This window comes from Aythya fuligula, chromosome 2, assembly GCF_009819795.1.
Source record: "Aythya fuligula isolate bAytFul2 chromosome 2, bAytFul2.pri, whole genome shotgun sequence".
Classification (NCBI taxonomy): Eukaryota; Metazoa; Chordata; class Aves; order Anseriformes; family Anatidae; genus Aythya; species Aythya fuligula.
In genome coordinates, this window is record NC_045560.1 from 66,162,154 (window position 1) to 66,174,855 (window position 12,702).

General features: G+C 43.8%; 1 protein-coding gene across 14 annotated transcripts in view; it reads right to left on the reverse strand.

The window, feature by feature from the left end:
- Positions 1–12,104, reverse strand: part of CLASP2 (cytoplasmic linker associated protein 2) — a 138,982-nt gene extending 126,878 nt beyond the window's left edge. For all 14 annotated transcript variants that reach the window (XM_032180630.1, XM_032180643.1, XM_032180640.1 and 11 more), the window contains exons 1-2: positions 11,811–12,104; positions 1,718–1,796 (exon numbers count right to left, since the gene is read on the reverse strand). In XM_032180630.1, the coding sequence (XP_032036521.1) occupies positions 1,718–1,796; positions 11,811–11,990 (259 nt within the window). In that variant the 5' untranslated portion in view covers positions 11,991–12,104. The remainder of the gene's footprint in view (positions 1–1,717; positions 1,797–11,810) is intronic.
- Positions 12,105–12,702: the final 598 nt, after the last annotated feature.

Genomic DNA, 12,702 nt, shown 5'->3' on the forward strand with positions numbered 1-12,702 from the left:
TTCCACAGGTTTTCCTGTTAATATGTCAGCATAGTTATACAAAGATATTATAATTTTCTTCAGTGAAGAAATCTTAAAGGTGTTAGTAAGCATGCTGTATAGCACACATTAATTGTACCTGGTCTACCTCCAACTGACCTGCTATCTACATCTGACCTGATATTTATTCCTTTTCCTTTCTAACTGCATAAATAGTTAGGTTTGTATTACATCCTTAACAGAGCTTGTTACCCAATTAGTTTCTTCTCTGTTGTTTGTCTTCCTTTTCTTGGCTTGGTAAAAATAAATAAATCTTCATTTATACGAATTCACATAATTATTTTTGCACTACTAGTTTGACAATAATGCGAGATTTAGAGCCAAGAACAGCCTGGAGAGTCAGAGTAGAGCCTTGAGAGATTAAACAGTTATTTCCTCTACAAGGACAGAAGATGAGAAACAAGTAAATCACAGAATTCAGCGCCTAGAGTGGCACCCCGTTTATTTTTAAAAATTCTGAGCAGCTTTACTGTATTATCCCCTGAAGCAAAGAATGCCACAGGTAGCACAAACGATTTTCTTTTGTTAAACTTTAACAGGAGTTCCTTCTTTTACAACACAAATATGGAGTTTTTCAGTGTGCATCATTGCTCACAACTCCCCCTTATTCCCTCTCTATTGACCACTGCTCTTTTAAGTGCCCTTCTTGCATATACCTTCTCCTGTCTACCCCTTTCTGTGAACCACTTTCAGAGAGTCCCTGTCAGCTCTACTGGAGTTGCAACCACAAAGGTTCCAGACAGCTCAACAGGATGTAAAGAGCTTTAAACATCATAGGGGTTGTGTTGTTGTTGCCTTTTTTTTTTTTTTTTTACAGCTTTAGAGAATCTGTCACCAAGACAAGAAAAGTCACAGCTTAGAACAGCTCTGACCATTACCTATGATCATTAACCATAAAGGCAACTAAAGGAAATTTAAGAATTTTCTGAAATGTTGCAGGAATTTCATCTTTTTGTGAAATTCAGAAATATAAACACAATTCAAAACATCTATTCTGGGGAAAAAAATACAAATAACTGAGTCTCCTTTTGCAGCCTTTTCTAAAAACAAAACAAACAAAAGCAACCATGCAAATAAACAAAATAATACTCTTATTTGAGTAAACATTTCAACCAAGAGTAAGGGCTTGTACTCTTTTTCATCCCAGAAAAAGATTAGACTACTGAAAACTAGACTTACCTAGCTAGCAGTTACCAAGCAGGAGGTGGACCACATAATCCCCTTAGACCACAGACTTCAGTAGACATAAAGCTCTAATTAAAATGATCCACAAATAAAACCTACAATCTTTAACACAAGCTAAAGGTAGCACCTATGTTCTTACACCATTTTTAGATGACTGTCTTGGAACATCGTAAGTAACTACATAGCACAGGAGTGGCAAGCAACTATATAGTTTGAAATTAATTACAGAAAGGACATTCCTGGAACCCTTAAAAATTCCAATCACCACGTACAAATTAGTAATTACAGGAAAAATGAGTATTTACAAGTTAATATAAAATTATTCAAATTCCAACAACAGCAATGACATACCTATACATTTACATCCCCAGCTATTGTTTTAAACTATGATTAGCTCAGAAAGCTTCCTACATGTTCAGCTACCACTGCTGGAAGTGGATGGGCAACATACTACCTTTTGGTCTTAAGGAAAAGAAAGTTACTTTTCACTTACCGGTTCCTATATAGGATTTAAAACGTCCTGATAGTCTGTTGACAAAGGCACCTAAAACATCTAATCCCAGTAACGACACCTGTCAAAACAAAAGCATGAGATACACAGAACAGAAGACTAGAGATTTCTTTAGAATATACTTTAAAGAAATTACAGACTTCTGTATGTAAACAAGCTGGACCACTATATCTTAAACTAATATCTTAAACGTATCTTAAACAAATAAAAAAATGAAAGTTCCAATTAGAGAGCTGATAATTTCTTAAAAGCTTTCATTAAGACAAAGTTATCAGCATATGTTTGGATCAATTATATTTACATATACTACATCAGTTCAGATTTTTTATTACTTCTCTTAAAACAGGAAGAAATTAAATGTTAGAAAATCAATGTTTTACTATTTGCAACTTGGAATTATTAAAATTTAAATGATGAATGAAGAGGACTAAGGAGCTGGAAGAAGCTCTTCATTCTCTTCATTTTTCTCTCTGGATTGTGTATGAGGACTGCAATTCCATTCCCCCTTTCTTTAAAAAATGACTGCCAGATATTGTTTATCACAGTATAAACTGTAAATCAAAATCCCTTTTAAACAGGGACCAGCACCAGGACAGACATATTGCTTTAGGCCTCACCTCCTCTACCAGGCACCTAAGCTGCTGAAAGAATAATAAAAAAATAAAACAGAAAGCCTTACAAAAAAAACGGGGGGGGGGGGGGGGGGGGGGGGGGGGGGGGGGGGGGGGGGGGGGGGGGGGGGGGGGGGGGGGGGGGGGGGGGGGGGGGGGGGGGGGGGGGGGAGAAAATAAATGGAGAATGGAATGAGGAAATGGATGAGGATCAGTTCTCAGATTCAGAAAAAAGCAAACAGCTTAACAGTTTAAAACAAAAAACAAAAAATAAATAAATAAAATAAAATAAATAAAGCCCAGATGTTACGTGCTTGTCTCAATCTGGTTAACCTAGATCATCCACTGAAGTGATTGCATCTTTTTACCAAAGTCCCCAAGAGAACAACTCAGAGAAGCTAATGTTATCTTCCTAGCAATTCAGACCACAGCATTTGTCTACCTGCTCTGTAAAATATAGAAGTTTTATTTCTTTTCACTTGGTCTTGTTCAAAATTCAAAAAACAAAATAAAGCACAAAATGCTACTGGAATTCTGAGCAATTCCCATATACCAACAGAAAGTAGATGAGACGACAATATCCATTTATCTAGAAACAAAAACGTAGTCAGAAATGATCAGTTAAATAATTCTGGTGAGGACACTTCTTCTCCCCTTTTATTATCCTGTATACTGTTCCAAGACTTCATTCTTAATTTCCTGTAACTGTTCATTATGAACACAAAAACCTACGTTGTTGAACCTCGTGGTTAATGCAAGCTGCTGCCCATGAAGAGGCAAATGCCCAAGACCTCCTGAAACTTCTGAAACTTTGGCGTTTGTAATTTTCCCCACAAATACACAAACAGAATTACTCCCTCCTACTAGCTATTTATTTTCATAAAATTTGGAACCACATTTTCTTCAAGAACAATGTTCTCTTAAAATCCTTATCCGTAACAATTGTCCAGACTAGAGGAGAGGCCAAAAATAATTTGACTGGGGATGAATATGAGGAAGAGTGGCCCACGTACGCAGTACTGTATGATTCTTGAAAAGGAAACTAGACAACTAAGCCCTCCATAAAATATAGGATCTGAAGCAACCATAAAATTAAAAATATTTTAATGAATTTAATATTAGTAGATCTCCATTTAAACAGGAGATGGAAAATTGAGTACAATTTACTTGGAAATTTACTCGTTTTTATTACATACTAACACAGAAGAGTATCCCTGGCTTAAATTACTATGTTGCTAACAAGTAACTGCAGCTGAAACATAGTAGAACGAGAAAGCAAAATACTGTAATTGATAACTTAAAATATAAATCAGCTTTTATGGTAACATCAAGGCTTTCCATTAATGTTCTTTTCCTGATTCTAAAGCTACACAAGACTTGAAACAAAATCTCAGTATAAAACGTGATGCCTGAAATAAGAATTTGTTTTTGAATATACATACTGTTTTCCTATGCATCTGTTTCCTTACTATGAGCTCCACCTTAGGTCTAAGGTGTCTTTCAGTGACAATCTTTAAGACACCTTTTCTTCATAAGTATTCTGTTGTTTATTAATGCATAAATCTGCAGCATCTCCCTCTGTAACAATGCATACAGTTCCCTACACATCTGATTATATTTGTAAAATCTCTCGTGATGACTTTGTGCAGCAGCTCAGAGATTAAAAATTAAGAGGAACACATGACTGCATTTCATTACAGATTTTAATGTGTTTTCAGTCATATGGCAACAACACAAGTGTTCATGCATGTTCACACATTTTGCAACAAAACTAGATTTCACAAGTTTTATGGTATGTGGTGACAACACACGTGTTCACACATATTCACATGTGTTGTGACAAAATGTGAGCAGACGTGTTTTCAGACTTCATGACGTGTTCATGCGTGTTGTGACAAAATGCATTCTCACATCTTTTCAGGCATATGGTGAGAAAATGCATGTTAATGTATGTTGTGACTAAAGGTATTTATACGTGTTTTCAGGCATTTGGTGACAACATGCACGTTCAGTGTTCATGCATGTTCACCTGTGTTGTGACGAAAAGAAAGTAGACATTTCAGTGCTTTGATGACAAAATGCATATTCATGTGTGTTCAGGTGTGTAGTGCTAAAGGATATTTTCATGTATTTTCAGGCATACGCTGACAGCACACGTGTTCATGGGTCTTGTGACAAAACGCATTTTCACACGTTTTCAGGCATACAGTGACAACACCTGTGTTCATGCGTATTCATGCATGTTGTGTAAAATACATTTTCACACCTTTTCAGGCATAAGGTGACAACAGATATGTTCACACATGTTGTGACAAAACACATTTTAATGTGTTTTCAGGCATTTGGTGGTAACAGACATATATGATTTCAGAGCCCTGATGACAACACACATGTTCAAGTGTGTTGCAATGAGGTACGTTTTCACATATTTTCAGCTGTTTGTCAATAACATGCCAGGTGTGGACACATCTGAACACGTGTTGTAATGATACACAATGTGTTTTCATGGATGTGGCAACAACACATGCTCACTCATGTTCACACGTTCAGCCTATGGAAGCAACACATGGTCACGCGTATGGAGATGTGTGGCTACAACATGCCTGTTCACCTCTGAGGTGGCAACACATGCTCAGGCATGTTCAGAACATGTGGTAGCAACACGTAGAATCATAGAATCATAGAATATCCTGAGTTGGAAGGGACCCTTAAGGATCATCAAGTCCAACTCTTGACACCGCACAGGTCTACCCAAAAGTTCAGACCTTGTGACTACGTGCACAGTCCAATCTCTTCTTAAATTCAGACAGGCTCGGTGCAGTGACCACTTCCCTGGGGAGCCTGTTCCAGTGTGCAACCACCCTCTCTGTGAAGAACCCCCTCCTGATGTCAAGCCTAAATTTCCCCTGCCTCAGCTTAACCCCGTTCCCGCGGGTCCTGTCACTGGTGTTAATGGAGAAAAGGTCTCCTGCCTCTCGACACCCCCCTTACGAGGAAGTTGTAGACTGTGATGAGGTCTCCCCTCAGCCCCCTCTTCTCCAGGCTGAACAGACCCAGTGACCTCAGCCATTCTTCATACGTCTTCCCCTCCAGGCCTTTCACCATCTTCGTAGCCCTCCTCTGGACACTTCCAACAGTTTCATGTCCTTTTTATACTGTGGTGCCCAGAACTGCACACAGTACTCGAGGTGAGGCCGCACCAGCGCAGAGTAGAGCGGGACAATCACCTCCCTTGACCTACTAGCAATGCCGTGCTTGATGCACCCCAGGACACGGTTGGCCCTCCTGGCTGCCAGGGCACACTGCTGGCTCATATTCAACTTGCTGTCTACCACAACCCCCAGATCCCTCTCTTCTAGGCTGCTCTCCAGCGTCTCATCGCCCAGTCTGTACGTGCAGCCAGGGTTTCCCCGTCCCAGGTGCAGGACCCAGCACTTGCCTTTGTTAAACTTCATGCGGTTGGTGATTGCACAGCTCTCCAATCTGTCCAGATCTCTCTGCAAGGCCTTGCCACCCTCATTCGAGTCCACAGCTCCTCCAAGTTTGGTGTCATCAGCAAACTTGCTCAAAATACCTTCTATTCCTACATCCAGATCATTTATAAAAATATTGAAAAGTACCGGCCCTAAAATGGAGCCTTGAGGGACCCCACTGGTGACCGCCCGCCAGCCTGATGCAGCCCCATTTACCATAACCCTTTGGGCCCTGCCCGTTAGCCAATTGCTCACCCATCGTATGATGTTTTTATTTAGCTGTATGGTGGACATTTTGTCCAGTAGGATCCTATAGGAAACTGTGTCAAAAGCCCTGCTGAAGTCCAAAAAAATCACATCAGCTGGTTCCCTTGGTCCACCATATGGGTGATCTTATCATAAAAGGAAATCAGGTTAGTTAGGCAGGACCTACCCTTCACAAACCCTGCTGGCTGGGACCAATGACTGCTTTGTCCCCCACATGCGCCTCAATAAGTTCAAAGAACCATCTTCTCCATGATTTTACCAGGCACTGACGTGAGACTGACAGGCCTGTAATTGCTAGGGTCTTCTTTCTGACCCTTCTTGAAAATTGGCACAACATTTGCCAGCTTCCAGTCTACCGGGACCTCTCCAAATTCCCAGGATCGTTGAAAAATAATTGAAAGAGGTTCCGCGATGACGTCCGCCAGCTCTTTCAGCACCCGGGATGAATCCCATCCGACCCATGGACTTGTAGGGATCCAGGTGGAGTAGCAAATCCCGCACACTGTTCAGGGTCGGTTGGGAGTTTGTCATCCCCACCGTCCCCGGTCCTCCAGCTCAGGGCACCCTGGGTCCGAAGCCCATCATCGGCATTGAAGACAGAGGCAAAGAAGGCGTTAAGCGTCTCTGCTTTGCCTATGTCATTGTCTGTGAGGAGACCTTCCCTATCAAGGAGCGGCCCTATGTATTCTTTAGTTCTCCTTTTTCCATTCACATATCTAAAACACACACGTGTTCACACATGTGGAGTCATTTGCTGGCAAGACATGTTTACATGTGTTGAGGTGTGTATTGGGAACACTCATGTTCTCGTGTGTTCTGCTGTGTGATGGCCACGTGCCTGTTCATGGATGTGTCAGCAACACATGATTCCACCTGTGGCAGTAACACAAGCGTTCACATCTGTGGAAACCTGTGGCAGTAGTGCGTGTTCACACATGTGGCAGTTACACCCATGTTCGTGTGTGGCAGCTACCCCCATGCTCACGCCTGTTCAGGCATGTGGCAGCTACATGCACGTTCAGGTGTACGGTGGCAACAAGCGTGCTCAGGCCTGAGGCCTGGACATGTTCAGGTATCCAGTGGAAATAGCCTTGTCTAGACGTGTGGTGGTAAGAGACGTTTTCACATGTGTGGTTGAAATGTATGTGTTCAGGCACATGGCAGCGACACCCGTATGGCATGCACTTCTGCAGCTTGAGACATTTTTCCTCATGTTCTGACCTGGTCCTCTGTCTGCCTCTGCTCTGTGTCACTGCTGCTCGCTCCTTTTTGTTCAAATGCCTTTCAACTTCAGCTCCCACCTCACTCACCAGTGGTCCCAGCTGTTTCTTGTTTCTTGCCTATTTGCCCAATTACCATTCCAATTTTCCCTTCATTAATGAAACCTTCAAACTCCTCCTGCTGGCACTATTCTGTTGAACAGAAGATACGACACACACTTGTTATACCACATAAATGCACAAACACAACAGCCACTTTCTTGGTCATCCAGTATCTCTCCCCCTTCAGCGTTGTGACCAACAAACCCAAGGAATACTCTGCTTTGCAAAAAAACAAGGAAAAAAAATCTCCCGCTCTGACACAAGACCAGTGATGTTTTATTCGCATGTATTCATCAAGAATAACATCCACGTTAGTCCCATAAAGCCAGTGACCACGTATGTCAGTAATAGAAGGATGTGATACCCTCAAGAATAAGCCATCAGTTCACTGCTTCAAGCTACCCCGAGGTATTATCACAAATATTATCACTGCTCCAGTTTTCTGCATCTGACAGGTATTTCTAAGTCTGAGGAAAACAAATACTGGCAAAGTAATGCCATCAGCCAACTCTCAATACTCCGCATCCAACTTCTCTTTAAAAAAAAAATCAGAATTCTTTCCCCTTCATTTTTTCCCCACTACTGTTTGCAGCCTTGGGAAAACGGCCATTTAAAAAACAAAAAATCATGAGAAATGTTTGGATTGCAGCAACAAATCAAAGTCCCAGCCGATATATAACAAACCAAATCATAGCACCAGGATGCTAGGCAAATGATTTCCAGTTCAGTGGGCAACCCTGCGATCGTAATGAGGTATGAAACGAAAAGGTTGAATTGTGCACCTCTTCTGGGTACTCCCTGGTGTTGACAAGTTTCCGAGCATCTTTGGAAGCTGCTACATCGCTGGTTGCACAGTGGACATCCTAACTGAAGTCCCCAGGACACCCCTTACAGACAGCCTGGGAAAACAGCTCATCTCCCTCTCTGTGAGGCTTCCAGTGTTCTGTAACAAACTTTCACTCCATGCCATTCCCAGACAAATCAATACATGTTCTTAATCCCACCTTACTGATTTGTCAGCAGCTCCAACTGGTAACTGATCTCCTCTTCAATGAGAAAGATGAACGTAGACATTTTCCTGATCAGCTTTCATAGTTTGGAACTACTGGCTGAGTTTTGCTAATTAAACCGCTATGAATAGCTATGTGGTGTTTTTACCATGCTAGGCAGCTAAACACCACAACCACTCTCTCAGTCCCCCTCCTTAGATGAAGGGGGGAAAAAGTAAAGTAAAGAACAACTCACAGGTTGAGATAAAACCACAAATAAAGATTATGTGGAAGTGCAGAGGAAAGAAATTACTCTCTGCTTCCCACAAATGAGCAATGCTTGACCACGTCCTTGAAGCAGGGCCTCAGCGCATGTAGCCGGTGTTTGTGAGGAGGACCGACATTTTCACGAGAGCCCACCCCTCCCCTCTTCTTCCTTTTTCCACCTTTTATTGTGGAGCATGACATCATATGGTATGGAATATCCCTTTGGTTGGTTTAGGTTAGCTGCCCTGGTGATGTTTCTTTTCTCACTTCTTTTTGCCCACCCCCCAGGAGGGTTAAAGAGAGTCCTGATGCTGTGTCAGCACTGCTCAGCAGCAGACACAACACTGGTGTGATACCACTGCTGTTCTAGCTACAATCGCAGAGCACAGCACTGTATGGGCTGCTGCAGGGGAAGTTAACATCCCAGCCAGACCCAGTACAAGCAAACTTTCAAAAAGTAAAAACACTATTAAACTTGTGGCAAAAAGATTTTGACCTCTTAATTCAACCCTGCTGATAACAAGTCCACACTTGGTTACTTAACCCCTCATCTCTTTTCATTCATTACCAAGTCTGCCAAATCAGCCGTTCTGTTCCTATTTCTTCCAGTTCCTCCCCTCGTGTTTATTTGAGGCAGAAACTGTCATAGGATGTCATGTCTTCTCAGACATTGCACAGAGAAGAACCAAGAGCTCCCAGATCTCTCCTCTTCTTTTTCAGGATGTTCAGATGGAGCACTTCATGTAGAAGAATTGAAGTTTCACACTCAGTAGAGTGGGAACAAATATAGCACGTCCAGGGCAAGTTATGTTAGTTACTGCCTCATTATCCATACCTGTCACCCCCAAGAAAATAATACACCTTCTTGTAACTTTCTCTAAATATCCCCTGCTTGTAACTCCAGTTCATCTAGCTCAGCAGTTCTGACAAATAGGCCAATTACCGGCCAATATCATCGCCCAATTAAACTGCCATGCCAACTGGGAGGGATTAATTACTTCAGGACTTTGAAGACCTTCAATAGGACATTAAAAAAAAAAAAAAAGATGTTAAGTAGGAACTTCTAGGAATATTCACTCCTCAGCAGAAAAAAAAGGCATCCAACAAATCAATATAAATACCATAATTAAAAACAAAGTTTACTGAAATACTTGGCTCGAGAATACATACAAGCCTGTGACACTCATTATCTTCTGTCATCATTCAGGCCCCGAGCTTACCAACAAACTAAGACCTAGCAGTTAAACATTGGACAGGATACTTCACTTGGAAGGGAGCTACAAAGATCAAGTCCCACTGCATGTAACATCCATGCTTGTTTAAGATGAAATATGAATTTTAGATCCAACCACAATTCTTCAGAATATTCCTTATTTTCATTTGGAAACATCAGATGCCAAACAACACCATCATAGACAGGGACACTGGAACTGATTGCAAACAAAACATCCAACACCTCGTGCTGTTGCCATTAATACTGCGTGTACAATATACTTTGAAATGCAGGTTTTTTTTATGTATAAAGAGCCACCAATAGGTGACACGCAGAAAAGGAGACTGTAAGAATATAGTAAGAATTATAATAATCATCATAATTTATAGAAGTCTACTTATAGAATTATAATTGTCATATTATAATATAGTAAGAATTATAATTATTAATTATAAGATTTTATAATAACCTCATATTTTGACTGAGGCTTGGGAAGGTTATCTGGCCTACAGTAGATTCCTCCTTTGTTGTATAGTCCTAACAGCCAACATCACTGTCACTTTACATCAACAGTGAGCAGAATGACTTGCTTTACAAAGATAAAAAGAAACAACCACCACAACACCTTGAAATTTCCTTTTCAATTCCCGATTTCATCAATTTAGAAGTTCAGGAAACAACTTTTATGTTATCCTACATGTTTTAAAAATAACTTGCCTAACTTTGACATTTATCAACTGCCAACAACTATCCTCAGATTAAGAATTCAAAAACAAGTAAATCATCTTTATCCAATCCACATTACTCCCTGTAAGTAACCTGACCTTTAGGAACAAATTTGCTCAAAAAAAAAAAAAAAAAAAAAAAAAAAGCGAGATACATGCAAATACAGCTGAGCCTGATCATTTTCAGGCCTCAAACTTAGAAGTGCTATGTGCAAACACAGCCAAGTACATAGCATTGTCAAATCTAAGGAGTAAAAATAAGTATTTCACAAACACACTGCCTTTGCAAGGTGTTCCTTTGTTTTCCTCCAGAGATTACAGAAATAGGAAAAAAAAAATACCATAACCTCCATGCACTAAGTCCAAAGGACTAAGTCCTAAGGACAACTTAGGAGACAAGACAGCAACTCTGGGACTCTGCGCAGCAGGAAGGGTGGCTCTTGCCCTGCTGCCAGACCTGAGCTCAGCAGTACAGATCAACACCGCCACCAGATGACGAGAGCGCAGACCAGCGACAGTTATATACAGCAGGAAAAAAAAAAAAAAAAAAACACGCAAAGACGAATGCGATCGCGTTTGGTAATATAGCTACGTTGTCTATCGTTATCGGCTGACCAACAGCAGAAAAATTGACAAATATTACTCCCCCACGTGTCCACCGTAAATACTGTTTTCCTGTATGTCAGCCAAAAGCGCACCAGGAAAAAAAGCCAAACATGAGTCATCATCGGGTAGCTATAAAAATACCGTGTAACTTCTCGTCTATGACAAAGTCACCTAAAGGCGATAGAAAAACTTTAAATTTACAACTGGAACCCGAAGAAGCAATTCAGTCATTAAGCAGAGAGAAATACCAACACAGTGAAACAGCACTCTTTAGGGCCTGCAGGAAATCCTGGGAATCCCAGGAAACGTTACACCAAGCAGAGAGCCCAGCACGGGAAGGGAATGGGAGGGGTAGCAAAAAAAGAATTACTAGCTATGTTATAGCTATGCTATTTCAGGCTAAGGGAACAGTTGGGGGGGTGTCCCCCAAGAGGGAATGTGCTGCCATGTTCAGGCAACGATAAAAGGAACAGAAAGCGAGAAGTGTTAGTCAAAGCCAGGCCAGATTCCCGACTCTCCGGGGGAGGAAGGGCTGGAGGCCGGGCCAGACGCCGGCCTGTCCGTGTGGCCAAGGAGCGCCCCGGCCCCTCCCCGCCCCGCACCTTGAAGTTGCTGGAGTTGACCCACGCCGCCAGCTCGTCGATCACTTTGTCGAGCCGCTGCGGGTCCTGCTCCACGTCCGGGGACGCCGCGGGGTCGCGCAGGTACTCGAGCAGCTCCTGCCCGACCTGCAGCCTGCGGCCCACGTCCTTCTGCTGCACCTGCTGACAGAAATGATCCATCCCGGGCGGCTCCGGGCCGGCGGGACGGGACGGGACGGGACGGGACGGGGCTCCAGCTCCTCAGCGCCGCAGGGCCCGGCCCGACCTCCCCCGCGCCACGCCGCGGCGGGGCCGGCCCGCAGCTCGCATCCCCTCGGACCCCGGCAGCCCCCGGTCCCCTCCGCGGGGGAGCTCCGTGCCAACGGCCGTCCCCCCCTCCCCGCGGGCCGGGCTGGGCCGGGCCGAACCGAGCCCCGCAGAGCCGCCGCCGCCGCCGTCCCGGGCAACTTGCGGCCCCGCCGCGGGCCGGCGCCGGACTGACGGGGCGGGGCCCGGCACTGGGCGGGGCCCGGCACGGGGCGGGGGCTCCTCATAGCCCCGCCCCCTCAGCGAGCCCGCCCTCTCCCGCCCCGCCCACCGCCTCCACGCGGGTGGTGGCCCGCCGGAGGAGGCGCATGCGCAGCCCGCCCGCCCCGCTGTCCCCGAGGCGCTGAGGGGAGGGGCCGGGGGCTCTGAGGGGGTTTGGCGGCCGCAAGGGGGGCGGGGGCCTCAGGGAGGGTGCGCAGAGCACGCCTGTGGGTTGGGTGCCGTAAGCTCCGTAGCGGCTGGAATTGCTGTTTTGGTATCAGTTTTAAATCACAGACCCACAGAACCATAAAGCTTGCAAAAGACCTCCAAGATTGCCTACTCCAACCATCACCCTCCCACCACTGTCACGCACTAAACCATGTCC